The 26,684-nt window shown below is 41.3% G+C and overlaps 1 protein-coding gene across 4 annotated transcripts; it reads right to left on the reverse strand.

Moving 5' to 3' along the window:
• Positions 1–1,532: 1,532 nt before the first annotated feature.
• Positions 1,533–25,387, reverse strand: slc39a14 (solute carrier family 39 member 14). Of its 4 annotated transcripts, none has more exons than XM_041936340.1 (10): positions 25,184–25,387; positions 19,465–19,552; positions 17,396–17,736; positions 15,161–15,338; positions 10,269–10,438; positions 8,260–8,382; positions 5,372–5,545; positions 4,387–4,621; positions 4,094–4,278; positions 1,533–3,094 (listed from the first exon to the last, which is right to left on the reverse strand). In XM_041936340.1, exons 3-10 carry the CDS (start codon positions 17,705–17,707, stop codon positions 2,942–2,944), a joined length of 1,530 nt encoding a protein of 509 aa, XP_041792274.1. In that variant the 5' UTR covers positions 17,708–17,736; positions 19,465–19,552; positions 25,184–25,387; the 3' UTR covers positions 1,533–2,941. The 4 variants fall into 4 exon arrangements, with proteins under 4 accessions (XP_041792274.1, XP_041792272.1, XP_041792273.1 ...); XM_041936338.1 differs by having other exon boundaries at positions 19,363–19,552; XM_041936339.1 differs by lacking the exon at positions 10,269–10,438 and adding an exon at positions 11,522–11,691 and having other exon boundaries at positions 19,363–19,552.
• Between the last annotated feature and the right edge of the window lie 1,297 nt (positions 25,388–26,684).

Below are 26,684 nucleotides of genomic sequence, written 5' to 3' on the forward strand. Positions count from 1 at the left end.
TACAACGCATTAAGGGTTTACCATGTGTGCCAAAAGCTGTCCCATTTATTCAACAGAACATACTAAAACAAAGACAACAGAAAGACAAGAAAAGAAAGAGACCGCTTTCATGGCTTGTGGTGTAAAGCTAAATTGAATACTTAATCTTGTGTGTGTAACATAAAATAAATATTTTATGGCTCAAACAACAATAAATAATCTTCATCATACATTTCAAGCAGCGGTAATACTGTACCCCATGGTACCCATTTTAATGGCTTGCCTTTTCCATCCAGGAATAACAGAAAATGTTTTTATATATATAGTAGACATGTACAATGTCACAGCCTAATCAGGCTTCCAGTTTTTATCTAATCCAGTTCTTCTATCCAGTTTCTTTCTAATAAATAATACACTACAGCTCTATTCTACAGTAACATAGAATCTACAGAAAGGTATATAGCTTTTTGTAAAGGATCACTTATTCTGTGTTGGATTTTGAATATTGTACGGAGAATAATCTGTGCACTGCTGGACTCTGAACAGCACTAAGATATCAGTACCTTTAGATGAACAGAGACCCACCAAACTTGCACAGATTTGTAGTGTACATCGTAGCACAAAGGATGATGTTATTATGGTGTGCATCATTGTTTTATACTTAACACTGTTGTCGCTTGTTCAAGTGAAACCAGTCACAGCACAATATGACGAAGAACTGGTCCCCCCTAACGCTCCAATAAACAATAAACATTACAGATTTTAAACTGTTTTTCACCAGTGCCCGTCAGATTTGAATTACACTATATGGCCAAAAGTACATAGACGCCCACCATTTCTCTCATACTGTCTATTAATGTTTAACATCCATCCAATCTTTGGGCATGAATCTGCTGCTACAGCCTCCACTCCCTCTGGTTTCTGATGCAGCTTGTTCTTCCCCATTAAACTGGGAAAAACATTTCTGAACGGGCCTGAGTTTGTGCACTGGGGCGCCGTCATGTTGAAACAGGAAATGACCTTCTACAACATGTTCCACAAAGTTGGAAGCTCAGTATTACATACCATAATACATTACCATATGTTTCAGCATAAGAACAAAATGTCTATGGCTAAAATTGAAAATCATCATTGATTAATCGTTGGATTATTTTCTGGATTCACTGATTACTCGTTTGATCCATACAAAATGGTTAAAAAAAAAAAAAAAAAAATCTTTTCATCAATCTTATCCAAATGTCTTTTTTTGTTCGACGAACATGTGAAAATCCCAAAGATGATCAATTAACGATCGCAGCAGAGCACTCGCAGAAAAAAGAAACAGCGAATACTGATATTTGAGAGGCTGGAAGCAGTGACCTTTTTGCCACTTGCAGCTTACAACCGTTTCCAAAAGCCAGCCGTTTAAACTTACGCTAATTGACAAACAGATTAACCGACAAACTGTTGCTGCTCTTAAGGTCTGTCTTTATTGGAACTGGGGTTTCGTCCCAAACCTGAGCCTCAGTTCATGCGGTAACTTGGGAAACTGGTTACAGATCTTTCTTCTTTTCTTTTGCATCAGTCAGAATATTTCTCATCCATATGGTTAGAAGAGCCTTTGAGGATTCTTGAAAGACCTTCAGAACAGTGGTGTTATTACAAGAAATGATCCTCTGCTTAACCAAGTGACTCAAAAATAATAAGAACATTCGAGGGGAATAAAGTGGGGCTTATTACGTGTGATTAATATGGTTAAGGTCATAGCGTGCATGTTCATATGGTTCCCCTTACAGTATTCTCTGCAGACTATTACAATACAGTAAAAGAATATAAAATAATAAAAATAGTCTATGGGATGTGTGAAGACCAGCGATCTGCACTTTTAGTTCAAGGAGTAAAAAAAATACTCAACACTATATTAATGAAGGGCACAGATGGTAAACTATGTGGAGAAAAGCTGCTGGACACTGAATGTCGTTGCGTCTGATCTGGATAAAGCCACTGATATCAAACTCTGGACTTCATGTCGCTTTACATATCTGACCCAGGCATCATGAGGAATTTCTAACTGCATGCTGAGGTTGTAGACAAGAGTCCAAACTGAGGAGAATATAAGTGTGCCCCTTCCAAACGCCACCGTGTAGCCCTTCACCGTTCTCAACGGTCGGCCCATATTTGGTCTGATCAAGTCTGATCATTTTTCTTGTTTATCATGTATAAAAAAATATAACATCAACACACAAACAACAAAGTCCAGCTGTAAGTCAGTTTGATGTTGACTCCTGATTAAAATTCCAGTTCAGGTCCGATTTGTTTTTGGTATGGAGAGGGGGACTGAAGGGGGGGAGGGTTGTTAAAGTCTGAGGAGACAAAGACTAAAGGATGTCAATAATACAGCTGCTGTTACCTGATTGTGCTTTTCCCACCTCCTGAGGAAGTGTTGTGGGCATAGAGGATGAGTAATATAAATACTCTGTATCTACTAAATCTTTACAGTTGAAGCTCAACGACATCCGAAAGAGGAAAAAAAATAAGAGCAGGAGCAAAAATGGCTGATCAGTAGTCAAGAGTTTGAAGAGTAAGTGAGTATTGCACTTCAGTTCACGTTCAGCGATTGAGTCGCACGTCTTTACTTTGTCTCTGTCGGCTGAACACTTCTTCAGTTGATATTTCTAGACTGTTAGAGGGAGAAGCTGTCAGGAAAGGCTGCCATCCCCTCTTACTGGGATCTACTGCATCTGGGAACTGCGAACGAACGGCCTCTCGCATATTTTTGAGAGTGGTGTGCGTACCTGCCGCACAGCAGCCAAACTCCCCAAACTCCAGGGTCCTGAAAAGTGACGTTAGATAAAGCGAAAAATGAAAGAATTTCTCCTCTTGGGGTCAGTTCACACCAGCACAAACCAGGTAACATCTCAGTTTCATTTCGCACTGGTCAGGGCTGGGTGTAGGGCTGGGTGTTGGTCTGGGGGGTCCGGTGCTAGCCCAGCTGTATCTGTCCAGAGTAGGTGGTGAGAAGGAGCATGATGGAGAAGCCCGTCAGCAGGCCGGCGTTCTGGATGGCAAAGGTGAGGAGGAAGCTGCTGCCGCCCGCGTCCTCTTGCTCACGACTTACCTCGTTCATCTCTGGAAACTGAGAGGCATAAAACAGAGAGTTGCTGTAATTATTTAAAAATCCTCTTTTATATCTTCTGTTCTGGATCGTATCTACTTTTATCATCATTTTTTTACTGTAAAGCACTTTGTCATTTTGTTTTGAAAGGCACTATATAAATATAGGGTTAGTCAAAGTCAAAGTCAATGTACTTGTCAGGAGGAGTATGACATGGCCTGTGTAATTGGTTGTATGTCTTCTGGCTGTCGAGGAACTTTAATTGGTGGTTTAAGATGGAGTGTTCCTGGGAGCTGACCCATACTACAGTCTGAAGGTCAGGACATTTTTTGATCTGTCTCTTGTGAGTGCCCCTTCTTTACTGAGATGCAATTTTAAATTGCTAGAGTGCACCTTTAAACATTCAGTTTATCTGCAGCAGCACGATATAAAATGAAGGATCCATCCTCAAAACTCACCTACTGGCAAAGTATAAAGGTCAGTGCAGATAATTACTCTGATTTCTTTTCTGGGGTACCTTTTTTTAGATTTAGATGCACCATAATTCCTGTATTAGACATGTGACTTTTCTTTCTTATGTATGTGAGGACATGAATATAGATGCTGACCTGACAAACCCCATTTATGAAACCAAAAACAACATCTGTTTGTCTTGTTGGGTAACTACAAGGTATGAAGTTACTTTTAATAGGGATTAATAAGGATCCATTTGAAAGGTCTACTGCTGGCGATAAACCCTTCATTTAGTCAGAGATTTTTTTCTTCTTTCTTCTCAACCAAATGTTCATGATGTAACTTCAGCATGTCTTTTCCTTTAGTTGGTAACTCTGCAGTAGCTGGTAAAGAACAGAATAATTTCTTTAACATCACCTCTTCCTGTCCATGGAATTTAAGCGGATACATCTTTATAACAAGTTCTCCAAAGAGTCTGCAGTCTTATGAAAGCGCTCACAAGCAAACATCCAACCTTACAACTCAAGCATGTGTATTGACCTCCTCCCCTTTTCTCCAAACACTGACCATGTCTGCCAGAGCGATGTAGAGGAACATTCCCCCTGCCAGGGCAAAGATCCAGTTTGGGGAGAAGCTATTGCCAGCCAGGATGCCAAAGCCCATGCCCAGGTAACAGCAACAAGCTGACAGGAAGTTAAAGAACAGGGCCTGCTGTATGCTCATGCCAGCGTTCAGCAGGATCACAAAGTCTCCTGGTAACAAAGAGAGAGGGAGAACGACATATTTCGGAGCCAATGTATCAAAAAGTTGTCAGAAAACAACAGGAACACATTTCTCATTCTAATCCCAGCTCGACTCACCCAGCTCGTGGGGAAATTCCTCACACAGGATAGCCACGGAGGTGCTGATGCCCTGGAAAACGGAGGCGGTGAAGGAGGCGCCGATGGCCAAGCCGTCAATGAAGTTGTGCAGGCCATCGCTCAATGTGATCATCCAGGCCAGCGTGCCGATGTCAGAGTAGGACGTTCCCTTCAGCCAGTAGCAGCCACCGCCGCTGGTGGCAGACCGCCCACCGCTGTCTGGGCTCTGGGAGTCCTGGGAGGAACAGAGTGAGGGGCACTTTATGACAGGTAAACACATGTGGACAGAGCAGCAATATGCAAATACACATCATGAGCAAAAATATGTTGGTGAAGTCAGCTGATAATCAGGCTACAAAAACAGACTTTGAAGTACTTTATATCAAGGTTTTTGGGTAAATTATTATGTGCATCTTAAAATCACTGGTTCTCAACATTTCTGCCAATCCCCGGTCACAGGCTGAACACATCTCTGAAAAGTGAGCAGTTCAGCCAGAGAGAGATTTTCTCCACTTAACCTCTCAGTCTGTGTCATCAAGAGGTAACAATGTAAGTATTTAACAAAAACAGTTTCGAGAGAAATCTGAGAAAAAGAATCTAAATTTCAGAATCAGAACATTATGTTTTATCATCTTGTGAACCCTTCAAGTGGTCTCGACCCGACGGTTAGAAACAACTACCCTAAATCACCTTCAAATAGACTAATTTTTTCTTTAATAATCATGCACCAACAAACAGTCAGACCACTTCTTAACATAATATTCTATAGTATTATTTTATTACAGTGAAAGAGTTCATATCATTTCCTTCCAGCCTAATATGTAATGTCCCCTCTATGATGCTGGGTTTATGAACTCATTCTCAGAGATGAAAATCCATCAACTAGGAACATAAAAATGCTGAGAATCCAGTCCAATTATGAAAAATAAACAATCACAAAACAATGGCAACCAAACAAATCAAGCTCTTGATCTCCCACCCTTACCTGTGGTGTCTGTGCAGGACTGAGCATGAGCTCGCCCTCCCCTGCGTCCACCTTGCCCAGAGCCAGGCTGCTGGCTTCTCCGTTCTGCTGCAGCTTCTCCTTCTCCCCCTCCTCCACATCCCCATCAGGTGTCGAGTAACGATCTGCACCGGGGTAATGACTGTGACCGTGGCTCTGAGAGATAGAGAGAAAGCAGATATCGTGATCAATAACAGAGTTTGATGAATGAAATAACCTTGAATTTTGGTAAATTAATAACAAAAGAAGAAGGAGGTACAGTTGGACAACAACACTCCTGGAATCAGAACAAATTCAGTGTTTTGCTTCACCAGAGCAGCTACCGTGACTTTCCTTTGTACAAAATTACACCTCTCCGGCAACACTTTTATTAAATTATTAATGGGTTTTTTCCTCTTCATCTACAGTGAAATGAAAAACCCGACAGCATTTACGCAGGTGCCAATTTGGGTCAAAGTGCGTCTGTAATTGGATCAACAGGTCAACGTGTTAGTTGTTAATGAGGTTGGCTAGACCATATGGCTCAAAGCACAGTAACCACAAGGTGGAGTAACTATCCCGCAGACGCTGCCTCACTTGTCCTGATGCTTTCTGAGAACGAAATCAGCAGCACTTGGAAACTGAATGAACTTCTGCAGCTTATCATTCCAGTAAAGCTGGTTTTAGAATTCAGTGCAAAGGACTTAAAGGACTGTATTGCAGTTGTGGAAAATTGTTAAAAATCACTGACACGTACACTACTACAGTACTGCACTGGAGCAAATATGCACGGAAGGCACCATTGGCAAGTGGCCAAAAGCCAAAAACAAGCCACACTTAAACAGCTCACAGTCAATAAGAACACATGCTCACTAACCAGATCACATCACAGTCACAAATACAACACTCAACCTATTGGGAGGAATCAAGATTTGAAAAAAATGTAATCTCTGCAGCGAAAGAGAGCTATGATCTAAAATTAAAAAAGAGCATCTTTCATAGATGCGTGCAGCATGTCACCAGATTTTAGAGAAATTTGAGAGATATTACAACAAACAGTCTATGGCCTACTAATGTTAAATTATCAGGTGAATTACAGTTACAGACACAGGTAATGATCATTTCCATTATTCATAAATCTTTTGATTTTTCAATTAATAAATTGGGCAAAATGTTACCCAGGTGCCCACAAGGACAAGTCTTAAAATAGAGTTATTTGTCCAACCAACAGACCAAAACACAAATTCAATACAATAATATCTGAGAAGCTGGAACCAGATGTTCATCTTTTTTAACTTACAAAAGATTTGGACAATTAACAATCTGTTATAGTACTTGACTGCTTGAGCACGAATGTGTGTTCAACAGTCAACTTTCAGCCAAAGGGAAAAGAGGGTATGCTGGCCTGATGCCTGGGAGCAGATTAAAACTTTGTGATATTAATCTGTTTCTGATGACACAGGCTATGAATGTAGTGCAAAAAACTTGATTCTTCAAAGCCAAATATCTCTAGTGTAGCAAACGAGAGTTTTCACTTGATTTTGTCGAATGCATTTTTTTAGTGTAAAATGTAAACAGTCGGCTATACTAAATATATAGCAGGTAGCTAGTTTTGTATTAGGGTGTGTACCTTTGTGTACACTTCTGAGGGAACTACTGTGAACTTCCCTACTGTCTCTGGCCTGATCCTCCAGTACAACTGGTTAAACCTGCCCCTGATGTTGAACAATGACGTGGGAACAATTAAATTGTACATCAGAGCAACTCATTGGACAAAACCATTGTTTGCCTGATAACGTTGTAACAACATGGTATGGTGTGATAACTTAAAGAAATATTAAAGGATGAATGAATAACGGAAAGAAAAACAATACATGACCAGCTTCAGATAAAAAAACAAAATGATGTTCAGTGAAATGTCTATGTGTTTCACAGGTTAACTGTATATCATTGTTATAAGTGATTATAGAAATACTATAATGGCACAGTTAAAGCGGAACGATAAGTCAGTATTATCATTTATCGATTTTGCGTAGGATCACGCTGTGATGACATCATCATGTTTTGTGTGTCACAAATTTCTGTTGTCCAAATGTGTTTCTGAGAAATTATAAATGAAATACTGATATATTATTGAACATCTGTCAGGAGTTTCGTCTGATGTAATGCAATACATCAGACAAAACCTTGTCTTGCTATTATTGGTGTCTATAACAACATAATTTCCCTGGCGTGGGATTAGCAAAGTCATATCTTATCTTAGAAACTGCTAATTGCAATAAACACCAATTTGTTTATTTTATGTGTGTTTCTTTTGCACATTTACCATTTTCATTACATATTGGTATTGGAAAAATATTCGTAGCAATATATTGCTACTGATTTCAATTGAGTTTCTCTGCTCTGCACAGTGTTTTTTCGAGATCCAGTTACGAACATATTGCTTGATTGTTCCATGATCTGTAAAATTTGTGTGCTGATAGTGAGTTTATCCAAACTAGATACAAGCTGTTTAACCCTCCATAAATACCAGCTCAGAAACAGATTTGTTGAGACTATTGTTTTTACCTGTTTTTCTGTCTCGTCAACTTAGAGCACTGTTCTTTGCAGACATCATGAGCATCTGACTTATGTTGTCTTGACTGTTGCTCTCTTGTGTTGCAATGGCAAACTATGAGAGTTTTAGTGGCTTATGCATATTCAGTTCAGTCTTGTGCTGCCCCCTACTTTGACAACTTCCACATAATAGTGATCATAGTTCAGACACACATTGCTGCTACATATTTATCTTATGGATAAACTTGTTGCTGTCACTATAATTTATCACAACCCGAATCTAACAATAGAACATATATAAGGTCAACTTCACATCACTCTTGCTATCTACTCACCCCCTGTTTTTGCTTGAGAAGAACTTTGAGGACCTTTTCAGTGAAGAAGAAGAGGTAAAAGCCTCCGAACACCACCGCAGACTTGGACACATAGAAATCCACCATAGGGTCAAAACCAAAGGCCTGCCATACAGGAAAGAAGATGATGTAAGCTTGTGATGATGAAATATTTATAGTAGCTGTAATAACATCATTACTGCCTTGCATCACTCACTGTGCATATTTTTGAAATGAGGTTTTGCTTGAAACGACTGTCACATGTACAGTCATGATTTAGCAGGGTTTTTAGAGTGAACAATTAGTGGTTGGTAAATTGCTTGTTTTGAACTCTAAGTGGGTCGAGGCTGTGTAGTCGGCTTCACTGTCTGAGTGAAGTTTCAATTCTGGCAAAGACTGAAAACTTTTTCCCCCATTTCTAAGCTCTGTCAGAGTCAGCTGCTTTCATCTCTGTTGAGAACGTCACCCTGCTGAATGTCTTTGGGCGGTCTGACTGTTGTCCATTGTTAAGTGGATACATGAGCAATAACATCAACTGGAGCGGACATCCTTTTAAGATATTGCTAAAATATTTCACAGCAACCTCTAATCTGAGAGACAGGCTGAATAATTTAGGTAATCATCTCTCATTCAGCAGACACAACCTTATCATAACTGCTTCAGATACGAGGTATACAAATGTGTTTCTATTCTATTCATCCCAGGTGAATTGATGCACTGAATTACACAACAGCTGTAATCTTTGCCGTGATGGGTGTGTATACCGTCTAGACACCTTTTAAAACCATCATGGAAAACTGCTCTTCAGTCAGTGTGTTGACATGCCACTAAGCTTCATTTGGTAATCTGACATATTAAACCTGAATTGATTAATGAGGAATGTTACTTCTGTAGAAACTGGACTACAGCCATATTTACTTTTAATCTGGTTTCTAACAGTTCAGGGTGTACAAAGAGTTCAGGCAGACATATTACTAATACACAGATGTGCCAGCTTTGTTGTAGGGGAGAAAGCTCATCAGCTGAACACAAACACAGGTTAGGTTTTAAAGTAACCAGAATACTGCCTTGACCTGGTTTCTTCCAATAACCTGCTTTCTAATGTGCATGTAAATGTATTCAGTGTTTTTATTTTTCTAACTGGCATCCTGCAGGTTTTGTGAAAGCACACCGACAGCTTCACAATGTTTAGAAACCAATATAAACCTGCTCACAAAGATCAAAAGTGATGATCAGTTCAGAAAAGTATTCAAATATTCATTGAGGCTGATGAATAAAACATTTCTGTTTCAGCTATTGCTGGGAACTGATAGTCTTTCCGGAAATAGCCTTTACTCTTTTAGCAGAACTAGATTTGTCAGGTATTTAGTTCAACGATTCTCATCTAGTGATTTTATGTATTACCATTACTATTTTTCCAATTGAATTTTGTGAAAACGTTCTGTATCACCATATGCACTCATACTTGACTTGGTATATTTTAAATTGAACACTGCTACCTGTGAGTCATCTTAGAATTGCTTTTGAGAAGGGCAGCCATATCACATATTTCGACAATAAATGTTACGCATTTTGAATTTCTTGTGAATTTACTCTGCAAATGCTGCTTTTAATCACTTTAATCACTCTTTAAACATAACCTTTATTTCCAGAGACGGGGATTACTCTGCATTAATGTTTGTAATTATGGTGGAACTTTTTCTTGTTGCTGAAGTCAATTTATGCCGATGGCTGATGTGCAAGACGACAACCAATTGGAGCATAAGACTCTACAGCTTAATATAAAACACAGCAATAACTCATTGTCCTGATTGTGATGTTAACATTACATTAACTGAGATAAGACACAATATATAAGAATGCGATATAGGAATATGGGACAAAACAGTTAAATGTTCTATGGGATATTTGATGATTTGATTTGATTTGATTCAATGCTCTTTCCTGAATCGTAACCCAGCACTGAGGCTCTGTGAAGGAGCTGCAATAAGCCACAGCAGCATCGACACTACCTCTGGGATGAGCTGAAACAGGGCGTTGGAGTAGAGCGTGCCAATGGCCAGGGCTATGAAGTAGAGCAGCAGTCGTTTGTAAAAGGTTTTCTTCATGAAGGGCACCACGCTGGCCCCGACCAGCGAGCACAGAGAGATCAGTGTCACACACAGGATTCCATAACCCCATACTGATCAACAGAGAGGAGGAAGAGGAAGGAGGGGAAGGTGAAAATAAAGAGAAGTAGTTAGTCGAGAGCAGATTTTATCAGATTAATCACCAGGGTAAGGAAACAAATAATTAGACAACACCAATCAGTCAACTCCCTGAAAAGAAAGGAAGAATTGAATGAAATCAGTCGTTACACAGACAACAGGCTCATTTGTCAATTAAAAACAGATCAACAGAAGTGACACCACCTTTCATCTACATTTGAAGACAATAATGGTTGTCCATTGAAGTGTTCTTCAAACCCCATTTCTTTTGACAAAGGGCGAGGGGGCGGGGGTGGGGTTAAGGGAAAACTACAGTTTACTGAAACCTTGTGCACAGACACACACACACACACAAATACTTTGTCCTACTCCACTCAGGTGCATCTGTATCACTGTCCTAGCCTCAGGGTACACACAAGCTATCACTGCAGACACAAAAGGGCTCAGATGAACTTTAAATAGCCTAACAGTAGCAGAAGGAGCACTGCTAACAATGGGTCTCATTCCAATTTGAAGGACGATTTAAGGGTGCTGTGTTCCATTTCTCCTGGACTGTCTTACACAAACTGAAATTTATGATTACCAAAGCCTAAAAACAGAGGGAGTGAAACACTGTTATGAAGTTTGTTTTGCTGTTCTACATGTTGCAGAGGCAGAAGAGAGAGCTGAACCATCTCTCCAAGAAAAACCTCATAGCTGGCCTGGATCTCAAGGTGACAGACACAGATACAAACACACAGTGCACGCAAATATAAATACCCTGACAGATGATCGATGATGCAGACAGGGTAAAGCGAAACCAAAAGGCCTTCCACAGTTCTCATTACAGCCCGATAAAACCAGCGGGAGAAAACAAAGGCAGGAAGGAGAGGAAACAGGACAGACCAGGAGTGCTTGACCAAAGGTGCACAAGTTTCACAAACAGCCATGTGGCACTGCAGTGAAACTAAAGAGCCTTTGGCGTTTGTGTTTTCAAGAAGCAAAAAAGGTTCATAGGAATGTGCAAAGATATACAGATAAAAGGTGTAGACAGGAAGATGTGTGGATGGATGGCAAACCTCTGGCAGGAGCTGCAGGATGGCAGTGGAGTACAGTGTGCCAATGGCAAGAGCGATGAAAAAGGTGAGCACATACTTCATATAGCGTGTCTTCATGAGAGGAACAACGAAGACTCCGGTGAGTGAGAAGGCACTGATCACTGTCACACTCAGGAAAGAAAAGCCCCACACTGGTGGTTTGAGTGAGAGGGAGGTTGGATGGAAGAGGAAAGTTTAACACTGAAACAAACTGCCATGCATAGTGTGTGTGGTAATGCAGCTGTAAATGTAGCTTGAGCTATGCATCATCAATCAGACAACTTTCCCCCCCCAAAACAATCGTGCTGTTATCAAATAAAGGCAATGCTAAATGTGGTAACCTAAAATGATGTCAGAAATCAAACACTGATCTCATACATTTTATCTGTGTCAGCTGTATTGAATAAAATGACATTTACTTGTTTTTCAATGCCATAAATCTGCATGTGACTGACATGTGATTTGGGATTTCAGCAATTGACATAATGCAATCATTTAATCAAAAACATATTTTTATGTAAAATTGTGGTGAAGATACTCCACTCCTGAGGCAGTAGACAAGTACTTTAACTCAGTGGTTCTCAAACTAGGGTTTGGGACCCTGCCAAGTGGCTGAAAGGTGGTTAACTAGATAGGAAATAAGAAAAAAAAACTTTCTGCTACACAAATTATGTATATATTTCTTTCTTTCTTTCTTTCTTTCTTGTATTTCTTAACTGGGCCCAGGAGTGAACCCTGGGGCATACCGCATGAAAAATCTATCCTTTTTGAACTGAAGAAAGAAAAAAAAAAACAGTCCCAAATTGGAAATTGGCCTACAGCTGTTCTTGTAACTGGCATCTCTTTTCTTCAAAAGAGGTAAAACCAAAGCAGTTTGGAAGGCCACTGAAAACAGCTGTAGGGAAAGGCTGATAATATGCAGTAATTCTGCTGTCAAACAGTCAAAGCCAATCTGAAGACGGCTAGGCAAGGCACCAAACGCACTAGTAGTAGACTTAAGAGAATATACTGGTATAAGCATCAATGATGTTAAAACAGGTAAAAAGGTTGTTTGTGAAGACTCTCTGGCATCCAGGTTGTATGAGGAGGGATAATTCTAGTGCAAAATGTTCTGAAGGCATGTCTTCAACTTGACCAGTAAGTGTTTTGATAGTGTATCTGATGGAATGTGAGTTATCTGATCTCAGACAAAAGGTGCATCACATTTAGATATTGAGAAAAGATCAGGATGTAGAAGTCAGTGAGATCTGCAATAGGGATGAATTCCCATGGCATGCTGCTTCCCTGCTGCTGGCAGACCTCCAGAGCCTAGGCAAAGAAAAATATCTATCAAGCCAAAATAAGCTGCCTACAGAGGACAGTGTGAGGTGAGCTGAGGCCATACGAGTGGAGGATAAGGGAAAACAAATTTGAGGGAGAGATAGCCAGGAGCCTTAGGCCACTAACACATTTCTCCTCCACCTGCAAAGGTGAGTTGAACTGGGTTAAAAGTCGAACTGAAATTTGTGAGCTGGCTAAGCAAGGCAACAGCAAGTGTGATTAGATTAAAAAGAATATGAAGACATTGATGCCATCAGCCATCACATTCATACTGAAAGCTGTTGTTTTTCCTCTTGGGGAAACTAATGAAGTGCTATGAACATTCCTGAAGCATTGCTGCTTTCAGACACGAGCTCTGTTGCATCCTCGATGGCAGAACATCATGTAAGTTGACCAAAGTCTCAGAGTCTGTTGTTAGCCAATTCAGCTTCCATTCAACAAGAGTTCAAAAGCTTTTTAATCAACAGCCTACGCTGTACTTCACACTTCTGAGAACTTCAGATTGGATGCAGATGCCAAACGGCTTCCAGGGCTGTCAAGGACATCCTGGTGTGTGTGTACAGTCTGCACTCTATATGGCATTACAGTAGATCAGCAGCCAAGGAAAAAGGAGCAGTTTGTTGCTGGAATGCTTTCCTGCCTGACTGTCTTCACCTGGATGGGATGTCTGCTACACATGTGATAGGCAGGATGTGTGGGCTCTTAAGCCAAACTGCGAAACGCAATCTGAGCCTTGGCTAACGGTGCACGCTTATTTTGGCTTTCATCTGCTTCGGGGACATCATGATATCACCATCACTAGGCAACAAAACACACATTCTGGAGCTCAGATCTGATGAAGAAATGTGTTTTCGAGGTCTCACTGCATGAGGTTTTCCATTGGTAACACATCGGTAAAACACGGTTGTAAAAGGAGAGAGAACACAGAGAAAAAACCTGTAATCGAGTTGGTCACAGACAGATATGATGATATACTCACTCTAGAAGGAGCAAAATAATTACAATATACAATGGACGGACTAAGAAGCTGTAAAAAGAAAGTGACAGCAAATAGCAAAGTTTGAACAACAGACAATACAAATGCCATCACATGTTTTAAAAAGTCTAAAAAGTCTACACAACATTGTTCATCTAACGTACAAAACATATAATATAGGTACAGTTGAAGGATAAGGCTGGCGATATTCTATATGTTTGTTATTGTCAACAAATGTCATGAATATTGTTGCTGTGGTTTTTCTTTTCTGTTCAACGTGTTGTACCTTTACCTAAATAACCACGATACAAAGGGCCTGGATTCAGAATGCGGCCCGACAACATTTCTCCCACCATCATCTTTTAAATCTCACAGCCGGCTCCCATACCAACTCCTCCTAATGGGATGAGGATGTTTCTGATTGGTCAATAATAAGACACGGAGCTCTCTGATTGGTAATATACACTGCAGAGACATGACTCATGTGTCATTATAAGTGTTGCTAAGAGAAACACCTGCCTCCATGAACTTAATCCTTGTTTCGTGTCTAAGGATGGTCCTGGTACAGACATGCAGAGACTTTCTCTCCCTCTCTCTTGCAATAAGAATTGTATTTATGCCATCTTTCTAACATCCACAGCACAAGATCCCCTTTACTTCCTCTCATTATTCATGTGCTTTAATGTAACTACTTTCTGATCATACTGTAAGTAATGTTTTCTTTGCACTGATTTTCTAAATTATCACAATTTCCTTGAACAAATTTACTCCATCTTAATTTCACAATTTCCCCACCCCTGGCACCCAAACCCCTTGGTTCCTACTGAAGATGTACGGTAAATCTTTTTTAAAAATGGGCCAATAGCATATTTTTTCATTTAAAAAAAAAGCTAAATAACTTTATAGAACAGCTGGGCACTGTAGTTTCAGTGAACGATAAGCAAATAAGAGTAAATCCCACCTTTGCTTTCCTATTTTCAACTGCAGAGTCAGTGCACTAATGAGCATGAGTATATGGCAGTACAAGGCAGCGTATGTAGGATTGAGACAAAATACACAACAATGGCCAAGTTAATTGTACAAAAAAGTGTCATATATTGCAAAGCTGTGGCTCAATGATGTCTTTTTAGCAGTGTTTTGACAGTTCTTGGAGCTCTGATGCACTCAAACAATACATGTCAGTATCACCAGACTTATCCTTTCAATCTACAATAGAATGGAATGACTATTCATTACAGGAAATTTTTTAAATACCTTGAGTGGTAACACAAATGGACAAATAGCTAACACTTTACATTAATCTTGAATAACAACTCAGCGCTCACCTTCAGCGTCTGTGGGCCTGGGGGAGGTGTCACCGCTCAGCTCCTCCTTATTTTGCGCCCTGCAGGTGCCAGCATCCAATTGCTGCAGCATGGTGGGACACAGCTCCTGCAAGCCCTGCCCATCAAGACGGGACTGCTCGCTGATGCTGTAAATAGCCAGCGTGTCTGCAGGCAAGCACTGGAAATGAAAACATAGTCAGTTGGCCAAAAGAAGTTACAATTTTTGTTTAATCTAGAAACAACTGAGTTTGCCAGGATGCACATTCAGCAACAGGTCAGGTTGCTGTCAGTTTTAGCCAAACACATGGTGGGCAGGCTCAGAAGGCTAGAATTAAACTTAGATATAGATATAAAAAAGCAGATGTAGGCAAAGAGATGCAGACACAATGGAGGTTGGAGAGTGCATTCTTCTGTCTAAATGCAATGGTTAAGATGCAATCCATCAATTCTATATAATTTCAAATAAAATTGAAAGCGAACATTTCTCACTCAGCTTATGGCATCCATCTACCTGAGGTATCAAACTTCGAAAGTCACATTGAAAAGGCAACAGACTGCATCCAAATATTTCATTTCTATATTGGGACACTAAAGGCAGTTGGATTTTGATCTGTGAGGACAAAAAAATGATGTTGAATCAAACACAAGTGGGGCTTTTGATAGTGACTCACCACATAATTAAAATGCATGAATCACTTCAAGCCCATCACAACAGCAGAAAATACATTCAATACTCCATTCAGTGTTTGTATAAACTGTTCTGAGCACGGCCAACAAAACATTCTTTCCTTTGTGGCAGCCACAAGCGTTTCAATGTGACGTGTCCAGCGATGAATAGCTGCCTCTGAAAGGTGTTTAACAACACGCAGGTCACACGTGACTGAACAGAGGTATGTGCTTCATACTTCAGTAAATACGGAGAGCAGTGACAGTTATCAGGAGGGTCACAGTTTTACTTTGGTTCTCTGAGTTAAGACAGCAACACACATGCTGCTTGCCCAACATCCAACATCTGAACTATTTGCTACCTTAACCTCTTGTTCTATTCAGTATCTCAGAAGTGTTTAGAACTTTGCCATCATTACTCTGAGTAAATCTATTCAAAAGCAGATCAGCAACTGACTCAATCATCCACGACACTGAGCATGGGAAATATGCTATATATTTCAGCTATGTGGCACCAGCTTCTTCCAGATTAGACTGAACTTGGATTTAACCATCTGAACATTGCAGAGGAGGTACAGCTGCCACTAATGCGCTCCTATTCCAAAAATGGGAATACACATTGAGGCTAGCTAAGGAGATACCCCACATAGACATAAAAAGACCACTACAACATGCTTCTGCTGCTGGTAGAGATTGTTGATTGTGAAGACAACATGTGGCACAGCAAAGAAAGGATCAGTCATCTTTTCCATATCATCAAAAACTAAGGAGAGTTAGTGATCTAGGCAGGGGTGTTTTAGGTGTTTTATCTGTCTCCCTCTGCTTCTGGCTTTCAGCCAAATACTCAGTCACACCTTCCTAGTTGAGAGGCTACCCTCACCTGTAAAGAAGCAGGGTAGGTGCTTGGCACTCATGCTTGCATTCTTTCGTTTGATTCTGTCTTAACACTGGCAGCAACATGATGCACTAAAAATTAATGTGCAGTAACGTGCACAACTGTCAAGAAAAAAGCAGATGAGGAGTATCATGCTTTCCAAGAGAAATGGACAAACAATTTTCCTGTTCTGCAAGAGCACAAGCCTGCTATGACCTCTGAATATGCTGGTGAGTGTTAAAACTCCTTCAGACATTTGGCCAGGGGTTTCAGGACATGAAAAGTACAAGAACTCAACATATTTGCTATGCCGTTCAATGATGCCTGGCAACCTATAACGTAAAATCACCTCAAAGCAAAGACCTACTACTGTGAGCAGTTATTTTCAAAATTGTCTTGCACAGACTCGGTTCCGCTCAAGGCTGACTGACCCAAACCTGGAAAAACAACTGCGAGTGGCATCATTATCATCAATACCATCTGACATCAGATGCCTTGCCCAAGAAAATTAGTTCCAGTCAGCACAGAACACAGTGTGTCTTCAGTCATTTAGTGTGGCCCTTCAAAGGTGTCTAAAAACTGAAAAGGCCCTTGACAGGAAAATGACTCCCTACCCCTGCGTTATACCAACCACAAAGGAGAACCTTATCACCTCAAAGTGCTAACACAAGATAAAAGAATCGGTTTGTTCTCACCTTGGAGATGTTAGATTTGGGAGGTTTGGTTGTGGGTGTCACCACATTGCTGCTGTCACCGTCACCTTCAGCCTGACCTTGGCTAAGGAGGGCCAGCAAAGCACGCAGCTGGGGCACTGTGATGGTGCTGTTGTCTCCATGGCGGGCCAGCAGGTCCTGGAGCACCTGGGCAGGGGACTGGGTCTTACTTTCCCCCTGACCTGTCACTCGACTCAAAGGGCAGAGAAGCACAGCCAGGGCAAGAACAAAAACCTGGGACCGGAGGAGGGTGATGGTCATAGTGGCACAGCCATGAGGGGACCAGATAAGCATGGCTTCTTCACTAGCTGGAGGGCGTTGATCTGAAAAAAAAACAAACAAACAAACACTTAAATCAAACTTTTAAATCTATGACAAAAAATACACTGCTCTCTAAACTACACACCATTTCTTACTGTTAGCTCCAAATGGCAGAGAAATGTAATTGTTGTCACAAACTGGCTCCAAATGTGTGACATGGAAGGGAGACACGATCAAGTGCAAATAAATGTTTTAAATACACAAACTTAAACTAATCGTGGGCTCCTAAGAGAGGAGAAAAGTAAATCTCCAGCATGCAGACAGAGGGTTGTAACACTGTTTTAATTATCACCATTAAATCAGTAGAGCAAGCTTGTGTATACCAGAGTGGCTGATCAACCAAAGGCTGCTTTTACCAAAGGAAGAGGAAGAAGACAAAGTATGAGAAAGTTTTGTATATTTGCATGAAGTCTGATTTTTTTCACATTTTCTGGAAATTCAATCCATATGCCAACATGACACCTGAGCATGAATGGCAAAATGACACCTTTTGAAATCTTACCTGGTGAATATAAATATGATTTTCTGTGTATTGAAAATCCACTGTGACATGTTTTTGTGTGTTTTGAGGTAAATGCATTCAACATGTTAATTCGGCATTGAGGATAAAACACAATGTGTTTTTGGTGAGAAGCACTGAGTTAACAGTTTTTATACCACGGTCTGGGTGAATACTTGATTCTGATTGGCTGCAGGGTGTCCGTTAAAAAGTGTTATAGGACACCTATAAAAGAAGTTCCGGTCAAATAGCCTGATTGTTCTAAATTATTGCGCCGGGCATTATCCCTTACACAGAAAACTCCACTAACTTAAACAAAAATGCTGAACATTTCAAAATTGTGTGTGAACCCATTTCAACACATACAGCTACAAAATACCATCGTACAGTAACATACTATAAAAAAAAGTTTTTTAAATGTTTTTAAATTTAAATTAAGCAATATCTGATCAAATAATAAGTAATAAAACAGAGAATTTGATTAAGCATCCAGTGCCAATGATCAATACCCAACAGTTCTGTATACTCTGTACAACACATTAACTGTGGGTCAGTACTCAAAAAAGAGAACAATACCTAACACTAGTGGGAACTGAATTTCTTTTGCATGGTGCGGCTTTAAATATGTGAATATCCAATTGTTTAGTAGGTCAATCCTACTGGCAAATGAAGCACCAAACACACGTCGCCCCAAAGGCCCACTGTTGGCACAAAGCACACAGAGAGAACAGGAAACCAGTGGGATAAACACAGCCACCAATTACAGACTATTACACATGCAGCCGACAGCATGCACACTATCAATGACACAAGTGCAACAAACCAGCAAAAGAATACAGGAGCGCTCGCTTACACAAGCCAGGCATGCACTGATTACTCATCGTATCAGCACTGATTTTTTTGTAAAGTGATATCAGCTTATGATATTGTGTGACAAAACACACACACACACACACACACACACACACACACACACACACACACACACACACACACACACACACACACACACACACACACCTCTGCTTCAACACAGAGCACTCATTCACTTCAGTTCACCCTGCAGGTCCATATGCAATGCTGGGGTGTATAAACAGCCTCATTCACATTTTGTAAAGAAACGCTTTTCCTTTTCCTGCAGAGCCTCTAATGATAGCTGGTGCGTGAAAGCGCCTCAGTCAGTCTGTCTGCCCTGAGGCTCCGAGCGTGCTGAGTGATGCCCACAGGTTACCTGGGAGCAGAGATGGAGTCGGGGGAATAGCTGGCAGAGAACAAGAAATGTCTGAAGAGAGCAGCAGACTCCTCAGGAGTGCAGCGGACTGTGGAGGAGAGACAGATAAAATGACGGTTACGACTCACCGGTGAGGAAGAAAGGAATGGGAAAGGATGGAAGAAAAGAAAAGAGGCAGTGAAGAAGAAAAGAAACCTGAAATGGCAGCTGCAATTTTCTGTATTCGCTCTACCCATCGACTTGCCTTCGTCAAATTCCAATCAAGCACTCAGGCCACAAAGCCCAGCACTGAGCCAAACCCACATCATTCCTTCACTGAAACTGCAATGAGCATTCCATGTTGATTCCTATTTGGCTGTATGAAGAGACGGTCATGTAGTCAGCCTGTAGTGGAGTACTGCAGCTGCCAACACACAGTTCAGCTGCAGCTGTGGAGGAAGGCAACACACTGCCAGCCAATATGATCAAGTTTGTGTCACTGAGGAAAACTACAAAACTTAAAACACCACAGGCCAGGAGAGTCAAAATAAAAGAGACAACCCTCCCTCTCTTTATATATACTGCTGAGATGCCCTGGCGAAAGGCGCTGCACCCCAAACTGCTCAGTGGCCAACAGTATACAGCTGTGCCCCTGCTGACCAGCTGTGTGGAAATCTGAGACGATATGAATATAAAGCAAAAGATTTGTCAAGATGTGTAACCTGCTCAGTCGCCTTTCCCAAGATAAAATACAAGTTTGAAAAGGGTCATTTTGTTTTCTCTCTTACTTCTAATTTGCGTTCAGTCATTAGTTTTTCCCCTTCATCTCTCTCTCCCTAGGTCTCTGAACTGAGGAGGCAAAGAAAAGACACCCTCTCTCAGATGAATTGTGCCCTCTCTCCCAAATCTTCCTCTTCAACTCGCTCTAATGAGGCCTTATTCTGAAGTAGGGGGAAAGGGGGGAGGCAAGGTACAAAAAATAAGAGAAAATCCTTATATAGATATATAAAATTCTCTTTAGCTCAAGTTTTTCATTTTTCTAACTAGCACTTCTCTCTTACACAGTCCTTGTAAAAGTTCCAGGAGCTCTGAACCTTGCCCTCCTTACTGCTGGCTGCTATTGTTGGTGAAATACAGGTCGAAGCCAGGAGAGGGTAATAGTGCTGAAACAATTACCTGATTGACAGAAAGTCAACTGCCAAAAATTTTGATACTCAATTTTCTATTTGTCTGATGATTATAAATTAAATTAGTGAAAAGTGAAAAAAAGTGATTGCAGTTGCAGTCCTTTCATTACAGTACACAATTCTATATCATACTGGGATGGCTATAATTACTGTGATGTAGTACATTTTCTCTCAATTAATTTGCCATTTTTTCCTAAAATACGAGATGGGAATGTTTGTTTTTGGCTAATCCATGAATTTACTAATACCTGACAAATCAAGGCAACTAGCCATGCAATGCAAAAACCCTGTATGACCCTACCTCCTCATCTCATATCTCATCATACACTGGTGAAGTACACTGGTCAAAAGTCTAAGCAAATAAACGTCCAACAATAAGGTCTGCTCCTCCCTGGCAGGAAAGCAGCCAAAGGTAAAATGATATCTCTCTGTTCTTCCACATTTATTTTTCATTAAGAGAGGGGGAAGAGGCACAGTGTGTGAGGAGGTGTTTAGGAGTGCCTAAAGGCAGCAGCACATGAGTGAAACACAAAGACAGGCATGCCCTGCATAAACATATACACACATGGATTAAAGGCACAATACACGCAAGTGTCAGCAAATAAACACTATATTGGATACTGGTGTCATCCCCAAAAATCCAGCACTGGCAGTGATCTAAATATAGCATGCTAACCAATAAGGAAGAATAGCTGTCAGCTTGCTTCCTCAGCTGTGATAATAACCCAGGATGTGGTACGGACCCTAAATATACACATGCACTCATGCTCCTAAATAAGTCCTTCTTTTACTCTGGAGAGCATACAGGTCCAGACAGCCGAGTGACAATCAACACCCAATCAGGAGAGGCAGCTTTCTTCACTGGCAGTCCTTGGCCTTGGCCTCAGTGTGGCTACAGTCCAATCAAAACAGTGAAGAAGCTGTTATAAAATGTCAGCATGTCAGGTCGGACTGATGTCACCACACACTCACAAAATCACTACGTCTGTGCTTGTGGTGCATGTGTATTTAGAGTCCAAGGCCTATTTGTAGCTGTGGAGATAAAGGGTGGTGGGGAGAGACAGGTAGTCTGCAGCAGAGAAGTTAGTCCTTCAACAATACGGTGAAGGCCACTGCCATGATGTTAAATATGAGTTTTATAAGAGAGCCAGCAGCAGAGGAGAAAGGAGGAAAGGGCAGGGTGGGAAACTGTTCTTCTCTGCCCATCCTTGCAAATCTGCCTCATATTTAACTGCCCTCTCATGGCATTTTTGTCAGATTAGAAACCACAAACAAATTGGCACAAAAAAATTCAAACAATCCACAACTAACCACGCAATAAATAAAGAAAATCAAGGAAGTACTAAGCACACGCAAATTACTCTCATCAGCACTGTCAACTGGCAATCTAAGCACCGGGTGTGAACAACCAGGCTAACTAAGTGTTATCAGTGCTACGGCCTCACACACACACACACACGTCACACACACTCATGGCTCCTACACCCATATGTAAACATAGCTCAGTGAGAAGTTTCCCTTGCAATCATCAATTTCACCAGCTGACTAAGAATAAATAAAACATCTGATAAGTCAGAAGTCTGACAGGAGTGCAGATTGAGCCTTTACCAACAGGCAACGCTGCCAGTTCAAACACTTATCTACCAAGTGGGTGTGAACGGCACAGAGAAAGAGCGATGTCTGAACACAGGTACACAAACGCCCAATTACCTGTTTTTCCAGGGTTTATGTAATTAAGCAAACTACTCCAAAACCAAACACCTTTTAAAGAAATTAGTGAATAGCTACAGTGCTGCACAACGGTGACCAAAAAAATGTTTGACCCTGTCTGCATGGAAAAGTGTTGCTTTCACTGGTGTTGATCATCAGCACACTATCGTTCTGTAAAGGGAACACCAAACTCAATCAAGGCAAAGTCATGACTGATGAAAGTGCTCATGGAAACTTTTTGTTTGCATTTTTCACAGTCAAATTTCCTCTTGGTGATAAAATTTTCCATCCTACTTTCACCTGTTGACACAACTGAACTGAACATTTATCTTTCTAAAAAATATGTCCAAGAGAAGCCACCCACATTTATTTTTCATCCTGCAGCAACAAAATTAAGTAAAGGGACTCTACCCTGGCGTACATGTAAAGGATCTCAGTCTTGGTGGTAGGTGAACATATACGGTACACCTCAAGTGACACCATTTTTACTTTTGGTCAGGATCTTTAAATGAGCAAGACAATCTTTGAATCAATTTAGTGGCATCTACAGCTAGATGCAAAAAGTATACACAGCTGTACTGTAACACCACACACTGTTGCAGCAATTGTTTAATCCAAAATCTTACACTAAATACTTTTGTTAAGTGTTTGGCATGTTGTGGCATGCACATGTTTGCACGCAGTAAAGCTGAAAGTACACTGTGTGTACACTTGCAGGTGCACCTAGTGGGGACAAACTTTGGGGTCGAATAGCACATAAATAGCATCATTTACTTCACCAGAATATTCAGCAAACCACTGAAACCCCAGCATTATACAAATGTGGCTTCTGTGTCAAGATAAGACTAAATGATAAAAATTAAATGATTTTTTTCATTTTTGATTTCTTTTCTTGATTTTGTCATTAATCGGAAAAATTCCTATCACAAGCTCCCAGTCCATGCAGACACGTCTTGTTTTACCTAAAACCCAAAAGGTATTCAGTTCACTATCAAGACAAAGAAGAGCAACTAATCATTTTAGCACTACATCATGACAATTGTGTTTCTGGTGGGGTCTGCTGATTAGCAGCACCGCCACCTACACACAATAAAATGTAGCCCTGTGTAGCGTGTGTCTGCTGGTCCAGAAACAGACACCGGCAGAAACAATTCTGCTTCACATTCCCCTTCAAAAAAAAAAGACTAAAACTAAATCTGCTGATTTATAAAGCATAAAGCATACAGTACCTTCTGTGAATGCAGACACAAAAACAGCAAACGCCTGTCGCAGGTTCCTTGTGAGAGCAGACTCTGGTTTGTTCTCTCCCTACTGCACACTGAACTGTCTCATCCTGGGTCACTTTATATACTGTTGGAGGGCGAAGGGCAGGTTAAAGCAGGCTCATCGACCTTTACCCGAGGCCCATAATTATTGTTTCACCCAGTCCTTAGGCTGATATCATCAAACAAGACTGTCATTAGATGACGGAGTGATGGCAGTGGGCAGGATGCTGGTTCACCGAGCGCATTGTCCATGTGCTCCACTCATCCAACAAAGGACCATTTACCACAAAATTTGAGGGTTTGTACATGACTTGGTCTGGTTCAACCCCTCACTATTGCCCACAGGCAAGCTTAGAGGTCAAACACTGAGAGGTAGAAAGCCAAAGAGCACATGTACTTAAGTCCTGCACCTAAGCACAATTTTGAAGTGCCACTATTAATATTTTCCATTTCAAGATACATTTCATGCAGAAATGTTGTACAGTTTACTTAACTGGCTATACTTATCTAAAACCTGTAGTTATCTTTGTCATCTTCATAACTATTTCAACTTAGCTTAACAAGTAAAACACATGGTGTTTATTAGGGCTTCAACTAACAACAATATTCATTGATGTATCTGTCAATTATTTTCACTATTAGGCAATTAATCGTTTAGTCTATGTAATGACAAGAAATTTTGAAAAATGCTCATCACAATTTCCCAGAGCCCAAAATGATGCATCTTTTGTACAACCGACAGTCCAAAACCCAAAGACTCTTCATTTACTGTCCTAAATGACAAAGAAAAAGAATAGAATTCTTACATTTAAGAAGTTGGAGCCAGCAAGTGCTTGAAAAGACGATGAAAACTACATATTGATTTGCAAAATAGTTACCAGTTCATTTTCTTTCAATCAACTGATCGTTTAGTGACAGCTCGAGTACCATGTCAACATGCCATTGCATTATCTGACTGCACTAAAAAGAAACTCTGAGATTCATTTGTAACTTACATAACACCATTACCGTCTGTTTACTTCTGGCTGCATAGGCACATTTTAAATGCAACTTTTTCTTATCGAGCCGGTTTTGTTTGCCCACCATTCCACTAAGTCATTGCTGAGAATTCACACACATTTAGCCCCATAAATGTCCACGGCTCCTCCACGACTTCCATCACTATGCGACGCGACGAGCACTCATCTCGTTATTCGATGCTTTGACTGGACGACTGCTCGCTCCCAGGTTAGCCCACTTGACTTCATGTTGCCTGGACCCACGTTCACACACGGGCTCTTTCCCTTCATCTCCGCGATTCTCACAAAAACGAAACAAGAGCCGCCGAATGATGAAGAGGATTAGATGAACGAGTCACAGCGTTTTTACTCTAACTTGATCTAGCTACATTAGGTAGCTTCATCAGCAAGTCCTTGTTTCCACTACGGTCCCATTGGTAAGCAAACCAGGTGCGCGAAACCCTCACTCAGTAACGTTAAATAAACGTCTTACGGTTAATTAGAAGCCGGTTTCAGTGGCTAGCTCAGGCATATTGTGGTATACTAGCCAGCTTCTTATTAGCCTTGACAGTTAGCTTACCCGGTGATGCTGCTGGGGGCAGAAAAGAAGGCTTGACGTCAACTCCTCTCAACAACAGACTCCCTTTAGCAATGACAGATCCAAGATGTCACACAGAAAATGCCACATGTGCGCGACAGGATGTGTGCGTTACGTTCATTCACAAGCGTAGAGGATTTTTTTCCCTTTATGCCTTCCTCACCATTCAAACAGACTATAATCTTACGGTAGCAGCGCGTGGAGGATGTGGTGGGGTCATTTTCAGTCGTGACGTCAACATTTCGCTCTTTTCAAGATGGCCGTGTCTCCCTCATGCGGTCGGTCGCGGTACTGCAAGGCTACAGATCAGTATGAAGTAATCAAGCTTATTTTTGTGACTTCTAGAACCAGTGGTGTATTGTAGGGATTTAAGAGTACTGACATTAACATTAGCAAGATTAAACCGTTTTTTGCATTGTATTAATTTTCTCCTTTTTTTTACTTCAATATCAAATCACCCGCAGAGCTACAGGACCAGATAAAGTGTCAGGCAAGACTTCGAGAACATGACAAGAAGACACCCATCACCTGCCTGAATGATTACCGGCCTGTTGCTCTGACTCCGGTAATCATGAAGTGTTTTGAGCGAATTTTTCTCAGGTACATCAGAGGCTTCATCCCCTCGGACCTAGACAGCCTTCATTTCACCTACAGAGGGAATTGGTCCACAGAGGATGCTGTCTTCATCACCCTGCACACAGCCCTGACCCACCTGCAGCAGCCCAACACCTATGTCAGAATGCTTTTTGTACTTAGCTCAGCTATCAACAACTTCATCCCAGACAAGCTGGCGCTGAAGCTAAACGCGGTGGGTTTGCCTGCGTCACTGTGCCACTGGATCAGAGACTTTTCTCACCAACAGGCCTCAGGTGGTGAGAATAGGGAAAGCAACATCATCCCCTCTGGTCCTCAGTACGGGCACACCACAGGGTTGTGTGCTCAGCCCAGCCCTCTTTACCCTGTTTACTCACAACTGTGCTGCCATCCACCCCACCAACACAGTCGTGAAGTTTGCGGACCATACTACAGTGGTGGGTCTCATCTCAAATAACAACAAGACCCACTACAGAGAGGAGATACGCCATCTCACCCAGTGGTGTTCAGCCAACAACCTGGTGCTGAACACAGGGAAGACCAAGGAGGTCATGTTGACTTCAGAAGGTCCAGAAAGATGGATCACGCCCCCCTCCTCATGGATTGAGAAGTGGTGAAGCATGTGGACAACATCAAGTTCCATGGTCCATGAATACCTCCCACCTGGTGATAAGGCACAGCAAAGGCTCTTCTTCCTCAGGAAACTGAAACGGGCTGGACTCTCCTCTCGGTTGCTCATCAACTTCTACAGGGCCACAATTGAAAGCATCCTCTGCCTTAATGTGACAGTGTGGTATGGCAGCTGCACGGCACAGGAGAGGAAACAACTGGCACAGGTGGTTAAAACTGCACAGGGCATCGTGGGCTGCCCCCTTCCTGACTTAGACTC

Source organism: Chelmon rostratus, chromosome 5, assembly GCF_017976325.1.
Source record: "Chelmon rostratus isolate fCheRos1 chromosome 5, fCheRos1.pri, whole genome shotgun sequence".
Taxonomy (NCBI): Eukaryota; Metazoa; Chordata; class Actinopteri; order Chaetodontiformes; family Chaetodontidae; genus Chelmon; species Chelmon rostratus.

Coding starts and splice junctions, on each gene's coding strand:
- slc39a14 (XM_041936341.1), bottom strand. CDS start 17,707: ATGCTTATCTGGTCCCCTCATGGCTGTGCCACTATGACCATCACCCTC. Junction 8,383..10,268: donor TGTTTCAGCTCATCCCAGAG/GTAGTGTCGATG, acceptor CCTGTATGGCAG/GCCTTTGGTTTTGACCCTAT. Junction 4,622..5,371: donor GTCCTGCACAGACACCACAG/GTAAGGGTGGGA, acceptor TGTTCCTCCCAG/GACTCCCAGAGCCCAGACAG.